Genomic DNA, 24,105 nt, shown 5'->3' with positions numbered 1-24,105 from the left:
AAGACATCAATTCAAGCCATTATAAGACGTTCTAAGTGGTATAAAATGCCACTTATCACACATGCTAATAATTCACGCAAGTATACGCGTTCGCAAGTAATATAGAATAATTTCTAGTTTGTTCCCACAGAGACTCAGACTAATTATGTTCAATTAACACTTACTCACCAATGTATGATTACTTCTCAATGTCAAGACAATAACACTTAGATTTGATTAACTAATTATTAACTATAATTAACTACGAGAATTAACACTTAATTGACACTTGAATTAACAATATTAAACACACATGAGATCATAACTTCATTACTACTTCCTTCAATAGTTATCATTATTATCCTTAGCATGAAACGGTGATGATATTAATCGAACAACACGAAACTGATAAAAGTCAACTTTCGTTGTACTAATACCATTCTACCAAACATCAAAAATTAAGATAGAAGTTGAATAGGCATCAATTATGTTGAGACCCTATATGTCTACATAATTTGATAACATAATGATTTAAGCACAAGTTATTCCTTATGATTATACAGGGTAAGTAAAACGGTTGGAATTACCCACTAATCATGCATACTCATACATGAACCTATGCTATCATGGAAAATTCTAAACCTCAAGATCCACCGTCGTTTCACAAGAGATTAACAGCCTATCTTATATGTTCGCGACGCACATAAGAGGAATAAGCGCGACCTATGCTAGATATCATACGATCATCACACACTAAGGTATTAAAAAACTAACTAAAGAAATCCATGGTAAATCCGTTACGACCCCATGATCATGATTAGCCCATGATAGAACGCATCGTCACCATACGTTCATATGAAAACATGATAATAACACACAAGATAAATTAATAAAAATACTTATTAAAACCAGAGTACGTCACAAGAGTAATAAGGTTCAAAGTAAAGAAAACTAGCATCCACTGATACAACGAATAAAAGAATCACAAGAAAACGTATGCTTCCTCTTCTTCGTTGCGATGTGCTAAAACGATCTTCTTCCTTCTCTCCTCGCTCCTTGCTTGATACCACACTTTTTGAAACGTCTCTGAGAACTATTTATATAAAGGCCCATAAAAACCAGCCGTCTCAGAAGTACAACAGAATAAGGATTCTAAAAAAAACTCAGTATTAAATTTCTCGCCCCTGAGCGGCCGCCCAGCAATCCTGAGCGGGCGCCCAGCATCCTGAGCGGCCGCCCAGCTTTCCTGAGCGGGCGCCCAGCTTTCTTGAACGGGCGCCCAGCAGGTTACTGGAAAAATCCTTATTCTGCTCCCGATTACTGCTGCGTTCTGCTCCTAACTTCCCACATCCAATGTCGAGCACTCCCCTAGGCTTATTCCTAATGAAATCTCCCCCAGTAACGCAAGTTATACCCTGAAATGCACAAACATTAGAAAAACGCATCAAATACACAAAATACCTGATTTTAAAACATCAATTCAAGCCATTATAAGACGTTCTAAGTGGTATAAAATGCCACTTATCACTATTCTAGAAGGATATGGGTTTATTTTTTTAATAAAAAATCTGAGGCATTAAAAGTATTCAAGAAATTCAAAGTGTTGGTAGAAAAGAAGACAGGATTGCATATTAAGGGATTGCGTTCAGATAGATGCGGAGAATACACATCAAATAGCTTCACAGAATATTGTGAAGAACAGGGAATTAGATGTTCTTAACAGCCCCATATTCACCAAATCAGAACGGCGTAAATGAAAGAAAAAATCGGACAATCTTAGACATGGTTCGATCAATGATTAATGGCAAAGAACTACCAAAAGAACTCTGGGCAGAAGCAGTGTAGTCTGCAGTTTACATTCAAAATCGATGTCCACATTCAAATTTAGGAAATAAAATACCTAAATAACTATGGAGTGGAAGGAAGCCTAATGTATCACATCTAATAATTTTTGGAAGTGTGGCATACTCACATGTACCAGATCAAAGAAAAATAAAGTTGGACGACAAGAGCGGAAAATATATTTTTGTTGGGTATGATTAGAAAACAAAATCTTGTAGACTTCTTAACCCAGTTACAATGAAGGTGGAAGTAAGTCGAGATGTACACATACAAGAAGATGACGCATGGAACTGGAGAAAAGCACTCGAAAATGAACCAAAGGCAGAAGATTTTCCAATTTCAAAAATCTCACCAACAAATTTTGATGCACCAGAAGATAATGAAGTAAATGAAGATGAACCCCGGAATCCTAGAATGAGAAATTTATAAGACATATATGAACCTGGTGAGGTGCACCTAGTGTGTTTAGTAGCTAATACAGAAAGTATAGAATTTGGAGAAGCTGTGAAAGACAAGAAGTGGAAGGCTGCAATGGATGAAGAAATCAATGCTGTTGAAAAGAACAAAACCTGGAAACTTGTTGAACCTCCAGAAGGTTGTAAGCCTATCGATGTAAAATGGGTTTATAAGAAGAAAATGAAGGCGCGGTTAGTTGCAAAGGGCTACCGACAAAAGACCGTAATAGACTATGATGAAGTTTTCGCACCCGTTTTCAGAATGGAGACAATAAGACTTTTAATATCACAGGCTACTCAATTCAAGTGGTCTATTTACCAAATAAACGTAAAATCTGCTTTTTTAAATGGAATGCTCGAAGAGGAGGTGTATGTGAGCCATCCACCAGGATATATAAAGGCAGGAAAAGAAAGAATGGTATTGATATTCTATAAGGCGCTATACGGTTTACAACAGGCGCCACGGGCATGGAACACCCGTATTGATGCCTACTTCAAGAAGAATGGATTTGTGCAATGTCCTTATAAAGGCTTGTTGCACTTTATGTTGATGATCTGATTTTTTATGGGGAACAATGAAGACATGATTAAAAAATTTAAAAAGGAGACAACACAAGAGTTTGAGATGATTGACTTAGGCTTGATGAGATATTTTTTTGGCATTGAAGTGAAGCAAGATAAGTCAGGCATATTTATCTCCCAAGAAGCATATGCAAATAATATTTTGAAGAAATTCAGGATGGAGCATTGCAATCCAGTAGCAACTCCGATGGAACAGGGAACAAAACTTTTTAAATTTGAGGGATGAATTTCAGTGAAAGCAAATTTATATCAAAGCCTAGTTGGGAGCTTGAGATACCTTACATGCATCAGACTTGACATAGCTTATAGTGTTGGGATTATAAGCAGATTCATGGAAGATCCAAAACAGTCACATTGGAATGCAATCAAAAGAATTTTGCGTTACATTTAAGGAACAAAATCATTGGGGTTGTTTTATTCAAGAACTGATGACTAATAAATTAAAGGGATATTCATATAGTGATTGGTGTGGAAATGTGTATGACCGCAAAAGAACATCTGGATACTTGTTCTTTATGGGAAAAACAACATTTACATGGTATTCTAAGAAGCAACCTATAGTCTCGTTATCAACTTGTGAGGCAGAATATGTGGCAGCCTTTTATTGTGTTTGTCATGCTATATGGTTGAGAATGTTACTCGGTGAATTAAAGATACCACAACAAAATTCAACTGAAATTCGAGTTGACAAAAAATATGCAATTGAGCTTGTTAAGAATCCAGTACATCATGAAAGGAGCAAATACATTGATGTTCGATTTCATTTTATTCGGGAACATGTAAAAGAAAAGAATGTGCATTTGCGTCATGTTGCTAGTCGTGATCAGATTGCAGATGTTCTCACCAAACCATTGTCAAAGACTCTGTTAGATATTTACAAAAGGTTGATGGACATGAAAGATCGAAAGGAGTTAGTTTAAGGGAGGAATATATTGGATAAACTAAACTTTTGAAATATTTTAGAAACTATTATTTAATATAAGAGAATATTTTGAGTCAGATTCATAGAACTATAGAACTGAAAAAGATGTATGTGTTGTGATTCATATGTGATGGTTTATATTATCCTATTATAAATGGAGAAGTATGTATGAAGAGATGGATAAGAGTTGAGATCAATATACAAACAAAATAAATATAAAGTGTTCTAATCTGCTGTGTTCCATGAAATTATACAAGTACTCTACACAAACACAAAATAACACTACTATCCTGCTGTGGTTCATGTTCAAGCATAAGAAATTAAGGTCTGAATCACCGGGGCCAATGGTAGATAGATCGTACTTAAGATTATCCTATGCAGATCTCCACAAAGCAACGGAAGGATTTTCCATAGAGAATTTAGTCGGCAATGGTAGTTTTGGTTGCGTTTATAAAGGGGTTCTCGATGCGGATAGAGAGACTGTTGCAGTGAAAGTGGTAAACCTTCATTCTCGAGAATCTTACAAAAGTTTCTTGAATGAGTGTGAAACGTTGAGAAATACCAGACACCGAATCTTGTCAAAATCAAAACTGCTTGCTTTAGTGTTGATTTTCAGAATAATGACTTTAGAGCCTTGGTGTACGAGTTCATGCCCAATGGATTGGAGCTTAGAGCAATGGCTGTACTCGAGTCTGGATTCACAGGAAAACCAAAAACTCACTCTAATTCAAAAATTAAACATAGCCTTAGATGTGTCTTCTGGCAGTTGATGATCTTCATAATCAGTGTGAGAAACCCATAGGACATTGTGATCTAAAGCCTAGTAACATTCTACTTGAAGGTGACATGGTTGCTCATGTTGGAGATTTTGGACTAGCAAAAATCATTCATCGTGAATTTTCAAAAGAAACTCAAAGCAGTTCACTTGGACTAAAAGGAACAATTGGGTATGCAGCTCCAGGTATGCAATTTAATCACTTTATACATGCTGGAAATGATGTAGTACCTCCATTTGCATCAATGCTTAGCTATGATCTTATTCAATATTTTTTGGATTAAATTCAAGGCTTAATTATAATTTAGCCCTTAAAATATAACATCATGTACACATGCACCCTTAAACAAAAAAAATGTACATTTTGTCCCCTTAACTATATGTTTTGTACACTTCAACCCTTTTACTAAATCTTTTTCCAATATTACCCTTAAAGGTTGTATAATTCAGCCCCTAAATTATGAATTTTGTACACTTTAACCCTTTAATCATATTTTATATACTTGTTTTGATTCTTTCAAAAAAATTATTTAAAATTACTTAATTAATATCTAATTTTTTAATTATATTATTTATCATATTAATTAGTTTATACAATCAAATAAATTTTAATTTATATCGGTTATAATTGCATATATCCTAAGATATTAATAGTATATTATAATTTTACAAGTTTTTATTATAAGTAAAATTTATAATACTAGTAAGATTCACCGAAAGTAAACTAAATATAATAATATACAGTTAATTAGTATATTATACATTTATATATATTATATTATTTGACAAAAAAATGATTGACGAAGAATGTTGCCCTTGTAGTATATGATTGCGGACATAATAACCTTGGGTATTGGAAGAAATTTTTTTAAAAGGGGTAAAGTGAACAAATCTCGGGTTAAAATATATGATGTTTTTCTTTAGAGGTTTATGTGTAAAACGTGTCATACTTTAAGAGTTATAATTAAGCCTTAAATTCGCATATATTATGATTTTTGTTTATAAATTTTTTTTTATTTGTTATAGAGTATGGTCTTGGAAGTGAGATATCAAAAAGTGGGGATGCCTACAGTTAGGGCTGTGCATTCGGTTAACCGAAACCGAAACCGAATTTTTTTTCGGTTAACCGAAACCGAAATATTGTAAAAACCCTGCCGAAAACCGAACCGAAATTTATTCGGTTTAAAACCGAAACCGAATACTTTTCAAACTTTTCCAACATCTCATTTCCAATAGCATGCATTTCAACATTAGCACCATATGTCCAATCATTCAAGGTAGAATGAACGGCATATATCTCATGCAAGAAAATGTTAGAAGTGACATAAGAAGTGCCCGAAATCTTCAAAGTTAGATCATAAAAAATTCTCAAGAATGATGCAAATTTTCTCACGGTTACCCAATCTTCACAAGTAGGCCTTCCATCAACATTACCCATCTTAAGATGTTTTTTATACCTAGGATCTTGTGTATCATACCTACTAAATGCTCTCTCATATTTTTCCGCCACATCTAGCATTTCATATGTTGAATTCCATCTAGTATCAACATCAAGAATCAAAGATCTTTTAGTCTCAATTTTCTCATATTTTGCACATTCCATAAACACTACCTCTCTCGCGGGTGATTGTCTAACATACTTAACGGCATTTCTCACCTTACTAATTGATCCGTCAAATAAACCCAATCCATCTTTAACAATTAGATTTAAAATGTGAGCAACACACCTTAAATGCAAATGTTCCCCATTCAAGACACTAGTATCCCAATTACCAATTCTCTCTTTTAATTTTGTCAAAGCTACATCATTAGAACTTGCATTATCTACCGTGATGGATAACACCCTAGTAATTCCCCACTCCACTAAACACTCCTCAATTGCCATAGCAATTGCCTTACCTTTATGACTAACAATTGGACAAAAGTTTAGTATTCTCTTATGCAACTTCCAATCTTTGTCAATAAAATGTGCGGTTAAACACATATAATTAATCCTTTGATTAGAAGTCCATGTGTCCGTAGTTAGGCAAAGGCGTTGGGTTGATTCAAGCAATGATTTTTTAAACTCATTTCTTTTAAGAGAATACATCCCATAACAATCACGTGCAACCGTCCATCTAGATGGAATTTGAAACATTGGTTGCACGGTAGCCATAAATTCTTTAAAGCCCAAACCCTCCCCAAACCTAAATGGTAACTCATCAACAATAATCATCTTTATATATTTCTCTCTAGCCAAATCTTTGTCAAAAATCCAACTACCCAAAGTAGTGTTTCCCCCATCTTTATTAGTTTGAAAAGCTAATTTCGTTTGACGACCTTCAACATTGTATGACTTGCAAGACTTTAAATGATTACGCAAACTACTAGTACCATTTCTTGAAGTATTTGCACTTAAATCTTTAGCACAATACTTACACTTACCTTTAACAATTACTCCATTTTCATCTTTAATTTTCTCGTAATGTTCCCAAACATCACTTCGAGATTCCATTCCCTTTCTCTTTCTCGGATTCGAAGCCACGGTTTCGGTCTGAGCTTCTAATTCTTCTTGATAATCATGTTCGCTTTCCATCTAAAACAGATAACATGGGTAAAAAATTAGAACTAAAAATTTAAACTGTGACTCTGTGAGTTTATAGACACACTGAAACTCAAGTCCAATATCAACACAACAGCATTAAAACATATATATACTGACTAGTGACTACTGTAATACTGATAGTCTGATACTGTAGTCTGTAGTACATATGATATCATCTACATACTCTGTACATATGATATCATCTACAGAGTGTCAAGGTGACTAGGTGAGGGTGACTGGGTGAGGGAAAGTCCAGGTGACTGAAATGATTTCAAATTTGAGAGTTCGAGAAAATAAACATAAGCAAAACAGAACAGAACAAAAGTATAAACTGAATTCAATCCAAATCCCTAAATCTAATTTGAAATCCCTAAATCCAATTTGAAATCCCTAAATCCAATTTGAAATCGAACATAACAGAACAGAAGTATAAATTGAAGTGGAAATTAAAGTACTTACGCCGGTAGTGTGGACTGTGATGTGGAGTAGAGGGCGACGCCGGACCGCCGGTAGCTTTAGTTCGCAAGTTTAAGTTATTCGGTTATGTGTTTGTAGAAAGAAAGTATAGACTGTAGTATATAGTACATATCTGATGAGTGATGATGTCTGTAGTCTGTTTGTAGATATAAATTATAATATATAAATAATAAATTATTATTACTTATAAATAATTTCGGTTAATCTATTCGGTTTTCGGTTAACCGCGGTTAAAAACCGAAAAACCGATTTTTTAAAAAATCATTACCGAAAACCGAACCGAATTTCATATTTTGGTTAACCGAACCGAAATAAAATCGGTTATTCGGTTCAGTTTTCGGTTAACCGAACCGGATGCACAGCCCTACCTACAGTTATGGGATTTTGTTGCTAGAAATGATAACAGGGGAAGAGACCTACTGATGCCATGTTTAACGAAGGCCTAAATCTTCACAAGTTTGTAAGCATCACACTACAACATAGCACATCGACGTTTGACGATGACTTTGAAGAGACAATAGAAACAACCAAAGAAAGTGGGAAGTGATGCAACTATAGGTGAAAATGTAGTAGAAGAATGCGTACTTTGAGTATTAGAAGTAGGTAATGCATGCTCTGTGGGGTCACCACAAGCTCGAATGAGCATCGCAGATGTGGTTTTTAAGCTAAACTCTATCCGTGACACTCTCACCTCTTAGCGGAATGCAATCTGTAGATGCACAGATCTCAGTAATCTACGCTTGATTCAGATGTTAAAAATACATTCTTAGTGTAGGAGACAATTGAAATATATTTTTTAACTTTAATTATACATTTTCCGCGAGTCAACGAGAATCTAGACATTGTAGAGTTTCACACTAAAATCTTATCAAGGTATCGAAGTGTTCTTACTTGGACATTCTGCTTTGCCTCCGACATGAATTCTGTGTTGTTGTCTACTTTCTACATAAACTACAAAGATTTCATCTACAACGGGTAGTGGAAACAAAAACATTGGGTCGAAGATGTTCTAAGCTTGAGTTATATCACATAATCTCAAGTTAAATTTCAGGTCTGAAAAAGTTTTTCTGAAGCCCAAGTGTAATGCATTACAAAATGGGTAACAACAAAAAACAGAGTATCAAATTTGGGCAACAAAAATTTCAAAAAAAATATAATGCAATTAACTAGGTTTTTTTGAGCAAAAAACAATTCTGTATAATATTTTCGTCAACGCATACACAATTTGCATATAGCGAATACCAAAACTAATCAGATGTGTCGCATTCACTTTATGTGCTGTTTTATAAAACTTCATTCAAGGAGGAAGTGTTTATGGCGCATTGGTGCTAAGTTTTGGTTTCAGATTTGTTGGTGTTTTTTTCTAAAATTATGCATATTGAAGTAATCAGAAACTTATTTAGACAATATCCCAAGAACTGCAATTAGGTAACATTCACGTTTTGTTCTCTTAAATGTTTTGGCCACTCATGCACTGTTTACACTTCTGTTATACCCACAGTAGCGAGTCTTTTTGTTCAATCAATACATAGTCGATACACAAAGACTTGAAAGACTTGGATACACCGTCTGTTGAGCCAAGTCAATGCCTTAAATTCTCGGTGTGTTTTAATCATTCTCATCTTCTTTTCCAGGCGCTTCAATTTTTCATGCTTGCCTAATGCCTACAAAACATACCAATATATATATACCTAATTACGCATTCTTATAATACTGATCGCATGCACAATATCAAATACTATTCATTCATTTTATATTCCTACAGATTCTCTAAGTTACCAATGATTTGTTTTCAAACTATGATGTTTCGGTTTTTGTTCATCTTTTTATTTTGCGTAGTGACGATCTGCTCAACAAATGTAACGGATCAACAGGCACTTCTGGCCTTCAAGCAGTCCATTTTGCGACATTCAGCAGATAATACTCTGAGCTCATGGAATGACTCTTTTCATTTCTGCCAATGGGAAGGTGTTGCATGCGGACACCGTCACCAAAGGGTAACTTCACTATCGTTGGAAACCAAAGGTTTGGCTGGTCCATTGTCTCCGTACCTGGGAAATCTAAGCTTCCTTCACCTTCTAGACTTGTACAATAACAGTTTTGAGGGTGCAATTCCTACACAACTTGGTCATCTATTCCGCCTACAGCAGCTTGACCTTAATCACAACAAATTTGAAGGAGAAATTCCAGCCAACATATCGGGATGCCAGGGTCTCGAATATATTGATGTTGGTCACAATAATCTTTCTGGAAAATTGCCAAAAGAGCTCGCTGCTTTGCCAGATCTGGCATTCCTTATTGTTGACAGGAATCGTTTCACTGGTGGTTTCCCGCATTTTATTGGGAATATGACATCCCTACAAGTTATATCTGCTATTGAAATTCCATTTGGTGGAAGCATTCCAGACTCTCTGGGTCAGTTGAAAGATCTTAATTACCTTGCATTAGGTGGCACTAATTTGTCTGGTATCATCCCTCTTTCATTTTATAACCTTTCGTCGATAGCTAACATAAGTTTGGATGATAATCAGTTACAAGGTACACTTCATCCCCGCATAGGTTTTATGTTCCCTAAACTTGAAATCCTTCAAGTGCCAATGAATCAGCTTACTGGAACCATTCCCCGTTCACTCTCCAATTGTTCAGATTTAACGACACTTGAATTTGGCATCAACAATTTCTATGGAAAAATTGCACTAGATTTTGGAGGTCTGAAAAAAATGAAGGTTATCCGTATGATTAACAATCATCTTGGAAGCGGGGAGGCTGATGAAATGAGATTTATTGACTCTCTGACCAACTGCAGCAATCTACAATTTTTGGAACTAAGGGGTAACAGATTAAAGGGGCCTATACCAATTTCTATAGGTAACCTTTCTTCCAGCCTGTGGTTTCTTAATTTCCAATTTAATCGATTATATGGAGAACTCCCTCCAACGATAGGTAATCTTGTTGGTTTACAGAATTTGATTGTCGATGATAACCATTTCACTGGAACTATTCCCTCCACAATAGGCAATCTTAATAGACTAGGGAGATTGTGGTTACAAAACAATAGTTTTTCTGGCATTATTCCAGATTCTATTGGAAAGCTATCTATGTTACTGGAACTCCACATGGAGTTGAACCAGTTAGAGGGTGCCATTCCTGCAAGTCTGGGAAATTGCCAAAGACTATTAGAATTAGATCTTTCTCAAAATAACCTCAGTGGCCTCATACCTAATGTAGTTTTCACAATTTCATCTCTGTCGAGTTACTTAAATTTGTCCGGGAACCATTTCCATGGATCTATGCCATCAGATGTAGGCAATCTTAAAAATTTGGGGTCCTTGGATTTGTCTAAATATGACTTGTCTGGGATAATTCCAAATAGTCTTGGCACTTGCACTAGTCTTACCAGTCTTCAACTTCAAGAAAATAACTTCCAGGGTTCCATACCATCATCATTGAATTATTTAAAAGGTGTGACATACCTAGATTTTTCAAAGAACAATTTGTCGGGAGAGATTCCAGCATTTCTTGAGAAATTCTCCATAGAGTACTTGAATCTATCTTTCAATAACTTTGACGGTGAAGTACCTACGGAAGGAATTTTTGCAAATCGAAGTGGAATATATGTTGGTGATAATGCTAAGCTCTGTGGTGGAGTGCCTGAACTTCAGCTGCACAAGTGCACCTTTAAAAGTTGGAAGAGAATGTCTCGTGCTCTCATCATTGGGATTACTACCATTGGCACTTTTATGTTGGTAACTGCAGTGTTGATTACATTGTTTTGTTGGCGTAAGAGAAGCATAAAAGAGAAATCACCAGAAACATTGCTGAAAGAACCATTCTTGAGAGTTTCGTATGAGATGCTTCTCAAAGCAACTGATGGATTTTCTTCAGAAAAATTGGTTGGCAAGGGTAGTTCTGGTCATGTGTATAAGGGAGTTCTTGATGTATTTGAAACAGTTGTTGCTGTTAAAGTACTGAACCTTCAATCTCGAGAAGCCTCAAAGAGTTTCATGAATGAGTGTGAAGCATTAAGGAGTGTCAGACACAGAAATCTGCTGAAGATTGTTGCTTCTTGCTCCAGTATTGATTTTCAAGGAAATGACTTCAAAGCTATTGTTTATCACTTCATGCCTAATGGAAGTCTAGAAAGCTGGTTACATTCAAGATCCGGATCAGAAAATGAGGAGAGCGAGCTCAGTAGACGACTAAGCCTTCTGCATAGAATAAATATTGCCATAGATGTTGCATGTGCACTTGATTATCTTCATCATCGGTGTGAAAACCCTATCATACATTGCGATCTAAAGCCAAGTAATATCTTACTTGATGAGGACATGATTGCTCATGTTGGAGATTTTGGGTTAGCCAAGTTATTCAATCCCAATCAGAAAGATGGAAATCAAAGCAGCTCACTCGGATTAAGAGGAACCACCGGATATGCAGCTCCAGGTATGCAATGGGAAAATATCATATATTGCAATTTGTGCATGAAAATGAGACGTAATCTTCCCTTTCTATTTTTAATATTTAAGTAATGTAACAATGGCAGAGTATGGTGTTGGAAGTGAACTATCTACACATGGGGACGTCTACAGTTTTGGGATCTTCTTGTTGGAAATGCTAACAGGAAAGAGACCAACGGATAACATGTTTGTAGAAGGGCGTAATCTTCATAATTTCGCAAGCATGGCATTGCCTGGACAGGTGAGAGACATAGTGGATCCATTTGTTCTGCAAAATAACGAAGAGACTAGGCAATTAGCACAAGAAAATAATAGGCAATCTGCACATGCAAAAGTAACGGAATGCCTTGCTTCAATCATAAAAATTGGAATTGCATGCTCTGTGGAGGCACCACATACTCGAATGAACATCACAAATGCTTACACTGAGCTGAATTTGGTCAAGAAAACTCTCTTAAAGAGGTGAAGTGCGGATTCTAGATGCCCCCCCGTCAATATACTTTTTAACTTCTGGTTTTTCAATGCATTTGTTCTGGTATCAAGTTTTAGAATGAATTTGATACGAGAAGGTGTACCAATCAAAATCAGCTTAGGGGCATTTGGACAAAAAGGTCACTGCCTTGTATGTTTTTGTAGTTTATGAGAGTATGTATGGTGTGTTACCTTTGTATCAAGGTAAAAACAAAGTCATAATACAAACCTCTGGTGCATCAGCTGTAAATTGTAACAAGTCCTCTGAAAGATTTTATGGCCTAGAAATCATCCCAAATCAAACTTGATCAAACCACAAAGTGAACAAATGATGAGTATTTATGTCATGTGGTTACATAAGAAAAGTTCCTGCAACTTCATCTTAAAAATGAGCTTCATTCTATGACCTGGCAATTCGTTCGTATCGTATACTATCGTGTCGTGTATTTTCGTGTTTCGTATACTTGAATGTCAAAAACAAAGCCGACATGTTTAGGGTTTGTACATTCGTGTTCGTGTACTTTCGTTTCGTGTCGTTTAGTATCGTGTGTTTTCATGTAAAACTGAATATTAATATTAATTAAATAAATATATATATATAATTAGGTAAATTTTTTATGAAATATATTAAAATATATATATATTTAGATTATATTTATATACATAATATAAAATTAGGTAATTGTTTTAAAAATAAATATGCATATATCTATTATAAATATACATATATTCATTATAAATATTAATATTTTATTATAATATTTATTTATGTCGTATACTTCGTGTCGTGTACTTGAAGGAAAACACAAACCGACACTAAATCTCGGTCGCGTAATTTCGTGTCGTGTATTAAAAAGAAAAACACTAACACTAAACACTGATCAACCAACCCCTAGTTGTTAAGCCTCCGGTGACAACCAGAATAAGAATGCAGATGCAAAACTGAAAAATGGTCTAGTGATTTCAATACCAACAATTGGGCGAAAACCAGAATAAGAATGCAGATAGATGCAAGACTGAAAAATGGTCTAGATGCAAGACTGAAAAATGGTCTAGTGATTCCGATTGCTCAACAAAAGGAGACCAAAATTTGTTCCAATCGGGGCATTAACAAGGGATTAGAAAACAAGTGCAGAGATCTCAAAGACTTTCAACAGAAATGGGAGTGTTTGACCAGGAACCACACAACACTTGTGTCGCTCAAGAATTAACAATCCATAAAAATTAATTATAAAGCAATAGGCGTTTCAGTGTTTGTTTGAGTTTAGTTTTTCTGCTAAAAAGAAGGGGCCAAACAGCTGTTTGTTTGAGTCTAAAAGTCTGAATTCAGATTTTATGATAACAAAGGATCCAGGTATAACTGTGGAAGAGACTCTTCTACATTTACATCCAATATAAGCTCCCCGATATGACAAACTGGAACATACATTAAATAAAATTTCATAGTTGAACATTAAATTCTAGGAACTATACTATAAAACATAGCTAGTAGAAAATATGCTCACAAAGCCTGCAAAAAACAAAGCAAATATTCAATTCACGAGTCATAAATCAGTACTTAACTAACAGTTTCAAAATTTCAGACGCACAGAATAGAATAAGAATCCAAATACTTGTAAATAAACTGGTCTCATTCAATATTTTAAGGACTGCAAGTTAAAATGAACAAAAATATAAGGCTTCTCAACACCCAGAAATTACATTAAACCAAGTCTAAGATTCTAATTTGGTGCTAAAAAGAGTCTTATCAAATAAACTGCTTTCTTCGACCCAGCATACAAGAACCTCTCAAAACCACCAAAAAAAGAGTTTGCGCCAGCCCAGATATGCTGCAATAAGAGGAAATTCATATGTAATTACAATCAAGAACCATCATGTAGAACGTTCGAGTCAAAACAAACAGATCTACTCAGTACACATGAAAACAAGTCTAATTATTGTTTAAACAAGAATCGCTCATGGGGTAACTGTAAAATAGTCTAAAACTAATGCCCAAACAAAGAACTATAACAGTCTCATACAGAGTATTGGATATTCACGGGCATGAACAATTCAATCCAGGATTTTGTTTAAATTTACCAACTTAACTATGGTATTTCTGTGATCTACTGGTGATATACTTGCATAACCGTAAACATACATTACATATACAAGGAAAAGTAAAATCAAAGGGTAGAGCTGAACATCTATTTTCAATAAAACAGCTAAGTAAAAACAGAGTAGGGAGAATAAAAGAACAGCAAACTAAAGTATCTTCTCTTAATATAACATACACTAAACAACAAACTGAAATTCCTGTCCTGCACAATTTACAGAAGCCATAAGAACCATTTAGTCCTGTAATACTAATATCAAAAAGCCAATTGTTATAATCAGGTTGTTGCATTTACAAGGGAACACAGAAACATAAAATAAATTGTTCTAACCCGCAACTTGGTTTTTAAACTTAATGGATCACATTCATTTGCGACATTTTCAATTACAATTCACACAAAATAATGTTGAATAGAGCCTAAAGTTCAAAGGTATAAACCTAATCTTAATCCCAAAGCAAAAAAAACCAGAAATAGCAATTAAGCTTTCACCAACAAGCAGGAAACACATGTAACATATCATCAACTAACAATCCATTTCAATTAAAAGAGCAGCACAAAAACAACTGCAAAGAATACGAAACATCGAAGTAATAAAAAATAATGTACCTTAAATATTGCTGGGGTACATCATCACCCTGACCCTCGATCCCTAAAAATCAAACAACAATCATACATCAAAATCCATAACGACATTTCAAACAATATATACACACACAAACCATAAATAAAATAAAGAAGTGAAAAATTACCATGGATTTGGGAGGGAGATTGGAGGTGAATTTGGCACGAACAATACCAGTGTTACCATGAGGCCTAATAACCTTACCCCAAATGCAACGATAGTGGGACCCAGAAACCTTAATTTTAGCCTTGTAAATGTAAGCAACACGCTTGCCCTGGTACCAGGAAACCTCTTCCTTAGTATTAACACCTTCAATCTGAACCAACGATGTGTTTGGGTACTGGTTGGATTTCGACCTCTTGTAACCCAATATTGTTCCCCGTACATACAACCTGTTTTAATCAATTTAAATATTATTAAACACAAATTAACATATTATGTATGTATAATAATGTAAGTATAGGTTGGGGAGATCGAACCTGACGCGCTCGCCTTGTCTGCCCTTCACCATTTTTGCTGCTCTTGAGGAAGAAAAATGAGTGTGTTGGCGGAGGAGGAAGATAAAAACCCTAATCAAATGTGATAAATGCTTGTTTTTATATGTGCAGATTTAAACCCTATTCAGCCCATTTTCTTTGGTCTCTGTTTGGCCCATGTCATATATTTTTGGGCTTCTTTGTTCAACTTCTTTTTTTTTCTGAATAATGTAATACAATCAGTATCCTGAAAAGCGCATTAAGCGGCCGTTTAAGTGGAATCGGACCTTTAAACGCTTTGATTTTATATTAATCGGAGAATTAAGCGTTTTTAAAAATTAAGCGACCTTATAAATGGATTAAGCGGTAATTAAGCGGATTAAACGGTCATTAAGTGGTCAAACCGATTTTGACTTGTCAATTTTTTAATTTTTAATATAAATTTTTATTTTAATAAAACAATGATCTTGATTAAAAAATAAAATTATATAAGTTTTTAAGAAAAAATTATATTTATATTCTTGATACTTTATTTATTTTCATTATTTAGTATTACAAATATTATTATTATATATAAAATTTTAAATAAATATTATTTATCCGTTTATAGACCTGCTTAAAATTCCGCTCTAGAAGGTCTTTCCGCCGCTTAGGACCGATTTGCGCTTTTCAGAATACTGAATACAAAGGCCTTTTAGAATTTTGTTAGGGAAATATATATATATATATATATATATATATGTGTGTGTGTGTGTGTGTGTGTGTTCACGTCAAAATTATTTTGAAATAAAAGTTGATTTTGATTTATAAGTTTATTCTAGTTTAAATGAATTTACTGGTAATTGATGATCTGTATTTTATAGTAGATGTTAATAAAGTACTAGAAAATAAATTTTAAAGTCAATTTTGTAAATTTTCAAATAGGTAACCGGAGTAGTTACAAATTTTATACTTTGCAGATTCAAGTATAGCGGGACTAATATAAGTTTTTATAAAATATATATTACAACACAAAATAGGGTCAAATATAGCGGGACTAAAATTTGAAGATATAGTCAAAATTTAAAACCTTATATCATGTCATAAAGCCTTGTTTTGGAACTTTTTTTTGAAGATATGACTTCTGATATTCTAAAATGTTGCAACTACTTTTGGAGTGTCAAGTCCTGGTTGCAATTTTATGTTTGAGTTAAATGCATATTGTGTACCTGTTGTTTCTACTTCGTGCACTTTGTGTACCTCTATTTTGGTATCTTACATTTAACAAGATTCTAGCAAGTTGTGTACTTCCGTTAGAATATGTTTAACACCGTTAAAAGACAGCTGGAGGGAGGGTAAAGTTAGGGCCTATGCTGTCTTTTTCCACCTTTTGGGTCTATCTGTGTATTATTGTTCTTTGCAGTGTATATAACAACACAAAGTGGGTGGGTTATTATTCTTGACAAACTTAGCTGAGTTATGTATCTTCAATAGCTGAATATTGTAATTGCCATATGTTGGTGGTTGAAAGGAGAGAAGAATGCCGGGAGAAACTGACTTATACCCTAAAATCCCTCCTAAATATAGATGCCCCGGCTTGCTTGAGTTGCATGACATCTTTGTATTTTGTTTGAATATCTTTTGGAGAAGTAAAAGCTTTCGGTTTGATCTCCCCTTTCATTGGTATATATTAATAGCCTCATTTGGAAATTAATTAGCTCAACAAAAACAAGAAGTCATTCATGATACTTGGCCTATCAATCTATCCACGGAAAGAAAATGTGTTGGAAAAAGGCCTACAAAACCTTATTATTAACATTTACAAACAAGATCAGCATTAAGTCCTTCTAGTACATATACAATACACGATGATTTGGGGACAGGTGTCTAAAATAATTTATTCATCACGAAAAGTTAAACCCATTGACATCTAATAAACCCATTGCCACCATAGCCTGCTGGAAATCAAGGAAAAACATGGATGTGTTCATGGCATAATTATTTACAATTAATGCCTCTAGTTTGCGGACTTGAAAATAAGGTCTGATCTGAACTAAGTACTCCAGCTTTGTTGCAAACCAATGAAATAGTTATTATCAAATGTGTGTCGAGATATATCAAATGGTTGCTCTGCATTAAATCCAGCTTTGCATGTTCTAATCAATCTATTGGCAAATCGTGTATCAAGGATCTAAATTATGAGTGCTGTCAAAGTTCATCATCTTCTTTACTAGCATCTCTGAAACTTAACGTCATTAGGATAAAAGATTGTAGGTATTTAAGAGACTAACATAAGAGAGTTATTTATGATCATGTGTGTCTTGTATGTTTTTTGCCGCCATGTATAACTGTGACACAAAAGCTGAACATACTAGAATACCCCTCCCTCCAGCTGTTACCTTGACGGTGTTAAGTGTTATCTAACGGAAGTACACAGGTTGCAAGAATGTTTGAAACCAAGGTACACCAACTGCAAGATATCTAAACAGAGGTACACAAAGTGCACCAAGTGAAAACTAGAGGTACACAGTATGCATTTAACTCTTTATGTTTTAGTTTCATTCTTAAGTTGCATCTCATTATAAAACTCTCCGTCTTTTTTCAACGACAATTGTAAGAGACCATTGTTTGAAAGAATTTATATATCTAACTTGTTATCATTGTAAAAAGTTGCAGGAAGAGTGGAAACCTTAAGAACAGAAAGATTGCAATGGCGCTGTGGTACTAACCTTGAGTTTTAGCAGAAAAACCTAAAAATAAAATCATTTTGCTTAAAATAACTTTTCAAACACAATGGATTATAGATATAGTCATATAATTATTTGTTGATGTAAAAGTTTGTTACTTCTGCAGAACCATAAAGTTCAAAGTAGATGCATTAACATAAAGCAATACGAACATTGACACGGTTTCGAAAATTAAATGTATTCCAGGATGAACAAAAGCTATAACTATCATCGTCATCTTTTTCTTGTTCTTATTGGACAGTGATAAACAAGCTACAACGCTATCCATAAGCTTTTCAGATAACATCAAACTTTGATAAGAAGAAGGAACAATAGTGAGACATCCCAAATTGAACTCCACTAAAATTATAGATCAACAAAGATATTGTAATGTTTAGAATCTACAACAATCAGCCTCACTCCAGCGATTGCTGCTGCAACAGCCAGGCAGCTAAAAAAGATGATATTGATCCAGTGCCATATCTTTGACATTGAACGTAATTCATGCTTCTTAGCGACTACGTACATGTGGTTGGCGAGGTTAAATGTGAGCGGAAATGTGCTTATAGCCCCTGTTAGACTCATGAAATCTCCAATGAAAGGCAGTGTAGCGGCAACGAATGTTGTTACAGCTAGGTAAGTTCCTCTCACCCCAATTCTAAAAGACAAGTTACGGAAAGCCAATGCACTTCTTTAATGCCATATCTTGTGTCCAAATACTCGTACATTGGACTTGCGAAAATCTGTTAACAGAGGAGGAAGCTTTATGCATTGTATTGAGAATAATAAGATACAGTTTAAAATTTACACTAGGGTCATAAATGTATCCAGGATGAGGCCAGAAATGCAACAGAGGAAGCTTTACTCGTTATAAAGTAAAGGAACTACATGTTCCTACAACAAAAGAGACAAAGTAGAAGAGACTTACATGCAAAGCAATGACGGTTTGCAGAAAGGCAGCAATATTGGCAGCCGTCTTCACCCAATATGGGCCACTAACACTGTTGAGTAAATAGGAAGATGCATCGGATCCATAGGCCCAATATCCAACAAAAGCAACAGCATATAAAGGTAAAACACCAATTATGAATTGAAAGTAAAGACCTTTCAACATGTTCTTCACCACAGGCTCTTTCACAGTGGCCTGTTTCAAAAAAATTAGAAGAACAAACTCATGAACATAAAAATGTAAGGATATTCTTTCAATGTAGTTGGTTAAGTTTGAAAAAAATGTTGTAATAAATCAACATAGTATAAAATGTGTTGTCATTTGTCAAGGATTTGTTCCGTACCTGTATTTCAGGAAGCATGCCTGTATTGAAAGCAAAAACGGAGCTTGTCATTGCGCCAATAGTTGAAAATATCTTGCCTGCTTTTGTTCCTGGAATGTCATAATCCCTAGATGGACTTCTACTTCCTGTAAGAATTTACATATTACTGTATTGCTGGGAGTTACTTAAAAGAAACTACTTCGTTGCAGATCTTAGAAAAAGAAACATGGATGAGCCCAAGGGACCAGATGACGGGTTGCAACATAGGGCCAAGTCCTATAAACATTGTAGTTCACAGTAGCACATATAAAAATATAGTGGAAAGTTTACAATGACACATGGTTTAGAATTTAGAAAAGCTCGGTGTGATAGTCTAGTAGCATAACTACAGAGAAGTTCAAGCATGAATTCTTATGCTACCATAAGTTCAACTCAAGTTCTACTTTTTGAAGGACTGGTACAAGTTAATCAATATTCCCAAATAGTATAACACTAGAAAACTTAATCGAAAGTGCATTGGTGTGCTTGCTTAAATACACTGCGATTATATCTAGTTCATTGTCAGTAAATAGTTTAGAAGTTCTAGAAAATTGTAATGGAGCTCCAAATATTTAAACATACACTGCGAATTTGATTTCCTAACAACCGCATATATTTGAAATATCACCAACAAAGTCACTACAGCCAAATCTAGTTAAAAAGGGTTAACTAAACAAAAAATAATAATTTTATATATATTTATATATTAAAAGAATCTCAATCATGTTTTAGTCTGCCTCCACATTGGTATGTGATTTGCCTATTTTTTTCAGTACAAAAAGAATTCAAGAATTCTAAGTAACATAACTGGAGCCGATTATGACATGATTTATTTAGTAATACAGTTAGTCCATAAAATGGCATAATATAAAAAACTGATAAAAGAACGGGAGTACATACCATCTCTAGCAGACAGCACTATTGCGACAACAATGTAGATAAGGCTAAAGAGTGTAGAAAATCCTAGCCAGACCCTCAAAGCTGACAGATGCGGAGTAGCAATTGCAAACAGCACACATGTGAATCCAGCAATAATGATAAAGTATGGAAGTTTCATGTCATGTTCATCCGTGTAAATAACATAGACAGCCTGCATATATTAAGTGGAGAAAAAAAGTTGAGAATTTCTAAAGGTAACACATCAAATGCAAGAATATTAGTAAACAAAAGAGAAAGAATAAAAAGGTTTGTTGAATATAATTAGTTAAAGCTTATTTAGAACATCTGTAAAATATATTAAAAGCTAACATGATGAATTGCTGCAACTTGAATTTGTAACTTGACTTACTTTTAGGGCCTGGCCAGCCAAAATGAGGTATCCAACATTAATCATAAAAAGATTGACATATTGCAATCTCCATGTAAGAGCATAAGCTCTTTTACCTGCAATAACAATAGTCTCATTTACTGAACATAAATTATACCTAACATCTAATCAGGGGCGGAATCAGTGGGGTGGCAACCTACGGCTGAAGCCCCGGCTAAGCAAAAAAATTTAGTAGAATTTTTTTACAAATCATGGTTTTTAGTTAATATTCAATAGAAATTTTTTGTTAAGCCCCGATTATCATTAAAATATTTACGATATTTCAATTAAGCCACGGTAATTTTGGTTCCTCCACTGCATATAATACAGTTTCGAGAGAAAGATTGGGACAAATTAAAAAGCATACCATATATAAATCCCGCGAGATCTCTGTATCTAATGTGCCTCTTTCCTCCAACTTCATGGATCCTTGCAACCAAAATATTTGCATACAATGATACTACAGTGGCTACAATCAAAGCAATGACACCACCTGCCCAACCAAGAGGAACCATAACTGCACCAGAGTATCCTAGTACATATGCACTATTGATACCAGTGGTGAGAACAAATCCCGCTTGTAACCATGAATCTACAAAATTTCAAACAGAGCAAGTAATTTATAAAAACGATTCTCTATTCGCTTCTTAATTATCATTAGCTGCATAAAAACACTATCATGCATGAAGAACACATCTACTAATTAACACTAATTAATCTATAATTAAAACATCTATGCTAACAATAGTGAATAAACCCGAAGCTCTAGAAAAACCTAGCTTAACATAAACCAGAGAACATAGAATAAAAAAAATAGAAATCAAGATTTATGTAACCAAACATACCCAGTGTAATTAATAACCAGTATTTTTCAAAAGAGAAACATAGGACTGAAACAAGTAGATGTTCAGAACTAGAACAATTGTCTTCAAGACAAAAAAAAAAATTAAACTATTCAAGCTCATCAAATACATCTATGATATCCTTAAACAAACAAATATAGATGCCCAAAAAAGAACCCATACAACAATAAAAAAACATGCACACAAAAAAACCCAAAAGGTATATGAAAAAGAGCTGAAACCTTGACTAATCTTATGAGCTGTTTCAGGGATTTCAATGGAGAAATGCTCGTTGGCATGCAATTTCCGGTAAGTGTAGGCGATATCATCGTTGGAAACTTCCATCCCCATGGACTCAGATGAGTACCAACCGAATCAATCAATGATAGCTGATACAGAGTAGTGTGTATCCTGTATCTGTGTCTGTGTGGTGCGGTGGTGTAATATATCTCTACACCTTTATATAATAAAGTTTAGACGTCTACGTGTGTGTGGACTCTGCCAAATATTGTAAATTTTTATAATTCGGGAAATGGAAATCGTTAAATACTACGCAACATTTTATTTTATTTTTGACTTTTTGGCCTCTTTTACTCCTCTATCAATTATAGATTTTCACAGATCTTCAATTTTTTTTAAAAAAAAACTATCAATTTTATTGCCAGCAAATTATATCTCCTTTGATTCTTGAAAAATATTAAATGAGATTTTCGGACTAATCTGGTAATAGATCCTTTATATCTCATATTCGATATTGAATTGAGCTTGGATTTCTCAAACTTAAAATAAGAAAAATGGCAGAGATCCCCAAAAGTGGTTAGACAATTTTTAAATGCTTATTTGTTATTCGTACTAGGATATAAAGTCACGTTATGCGTGTCATCGATTTTTTTTAAAAATGCGTAGTTGATATATTACCTATTGAAATTAATTATGTGATATTTGATACGACAAATTGAAAAGTGCACGTTATATGTTACGGAAATTGTAATGTTAAATTTTGTGTTTGACAAAATTTTTTATGGGACAACAAAAATTAACATTTGTGAATATTTTTAGAGTGATAAATAATAGTCAAAAAAATTATTGATTATGTGGCTTAAGTTGTTCATAAATTTGATTATATACTGAAAAAAAAACTGCATAAAAACATTACGGAATATTGCTTCATTCTTTTTAAATGAATAAAAAATTATTCATTTTGTTACTATTTTACTCTCGTAGTGCACTTCTAATATATTTTCACAAAAATTAATTTAAAATAATATACATGAATAATCATTACTTGAAATATTACTCCCATTATATATGTCTAACTGTTATTCACTAATAATACAACAAGAATTACAAAAGGGGGTTGAATGTAATTTTGGCTACTTTTTCAATTTTAAAGAATGTTCTAACTTGATAAATATAATAATGTTTGATTAGCAATGATGCGGAATAAAAGAGTGATAGAAATCAAAACACTAAGTAATAAAAACACAAGCTTTTAAAACTTTCTGGTGGATTTGAAAGTATCCACCATATATATATAGTATCCACCATATATATATATATATATATATATATCAAATGAGAACCCTGTGAAGTTTTAAATAGAAGTTTTGAATAGTTAACAGCTGCTTTACAAGTTTAAACAAACAAAACTACAGAGAAATGCTCACAGAATACAGCTTGATATGTTTCTCTGAAAAATAAGCTTGCTTAGTTAGTTGTTCTACTTGCTACACTTGGTTTATATATCACCAAGTTTACATGACAATAAGACAAGATAATAAAACAAAACATATTTAGTCTAACTCCCTGCTGCTTCACTACTCTATTCCAGCATCTTTGAATATCTTCACAATTGCATGTAAATGATAATGCTTCTTTGTTCTCAAATTCATGCTTAACAGGCTGCCACATTCCTTTTGCAAACACCCAACGCATGTGACTGTGTTGTCACTGTCAACAACTATTTGAATTTGATCATCCGTCAGGACTATGTTTGTCATCCGTCGGGAGCTTTGTTGATCATCCGTCGGGAGTCTTGTAGATCATCCGTCGGGAGTCTATCCGCCACTTGACTCTATTTCACTTATACATAATTACAGGACATCTCATATTTACAATTAATCAACATATTCTGCATATCAATCTAGTAGTCAACATGACTTACAGATCCCTAAGTAATCTACCTGACTAATACATGTTGTTTG

The 24,105-nt window shown here is 34.2% G+C and overlaps 2 protein-coding genes and 1 pseudogene across 2 annotated transcripts; 1 reads left to right on the top strand and 2 right to left on the bottom strand.

Moving 5' to 3' along the window:
- The first annotated feature begins 9,827 nt into the window (after window positions 1–9,827).
- On the top strand, window positions 9,828–12,831 carry LOC141661522 (uncharacterized). Its single transcript, XM_074468545.1, has 2 exons — window positions 9,828–12,059; window positions 12,160–12,831. The coding sequence occupies exons 1-2, from the start codon at window positions 9,965–9,967 to the stop codon at window positions 12,537–12,539; spliced, it is 2,475 nt and encodes an 824-aa protein (XP_074324646.1). The 5' UTR covers window positions 9,828–9,964; the 3' UTR covers window positions 12,540–12,831.
- Window positions 12,832–14,137: 1,306 nt separating this feature from the next.
- LOC141724422 (large ribosomal subunit protein eL33w) lies at window positions 14,138–15,893 on the bottom strand. The gene is made up of 4 exons (XM_074526574.1): window positions 15,742–15,893; window positions 15,390–15,654; window positions 15,247–15,289; window positions 14,138–14,373 (listed from the first exon to the last, which is right to left on the bottom strand). The coding sequence occupies exons 1-3, from the start codon at window positions 15,771–15,773 to the stop codon at window positions 15,248–15,250; spliced, it is 339 nt and encodes a 112-aa protein (XP_074382675.1). The 5' UTR covers window positions 15,774–15,893; the 3' UTR covers window positions 14,138–14,373; window position 15,247.
- Window positions 15,894–18,809: 2,916 nt separating this feature from the next.
- LOC141661496 (proline transporter 2-like) lies at window positions 18,810–22,246 on the bottom strand (annotated as a pseudogene).
- Between the last annotated feature and the right edge of the window lie 1,859 nt (window positions 22,247–24,105).

Source organism: Apium graveolens, chromosome 5, assembly GCF_009905375.1.
Source record: "Apium graveolens cultivar Ventura chromosome 5, ASM990537v1, whole genome shotgun sequence".
Taxonomy (NCBI): domain Eukaryota; kingdom Viridiplantae; phylum Streptophyta; class Magnoliopsida; order Apiales; family Apiaceae; genus Apium; species Apium graveolens.
This window is presented reverse-complemented; position numbering and strand designations above follow the sequence as displayed.

What these genes read in the sequence shown, in the direction of transcription:
- LOC141661522 (XM_074468545.1), top strand. Translation starts at nt 9,965, where the DNA reads ATGACATCCCTACAAGTTATATCTGCTATTGAAATTCCATTTGGTGGA. An exon ending in CACCGGATATGCAGCTCCAG is followed by an intron (nt 12,060 to 12,159) that starts GTATGCAATGGG and finishes TAACAATGGCAG; the next exon opens with AGTATGGTGTTGGAAGTGAA.
- LOC141724422 (XM_074526574.1), bottom strand. Translation starts at nt 15,773, where the DNA reads ATGGTGAAGGGCAGACAAGGCGAGCGCGTCAG. An exon ending in AGACAAGGCGAGCGCGTCAG is followed by an intron (nt 15,655 to 15,741) that starts GTTCGATCTCCC and finishes TGATTAAAACAG; the next exon opens with GTTGTATGTACGGGGAACAA. An exon ending in ATCTCCCTCCCAAATCCATG is followed by an intron (nt 15,290 to 15,389) that starts GTAATTTTTCAC and finishes TTTGATTTTTAG; the next exon opens with GGATCGAGGGTCAGGGTGAT.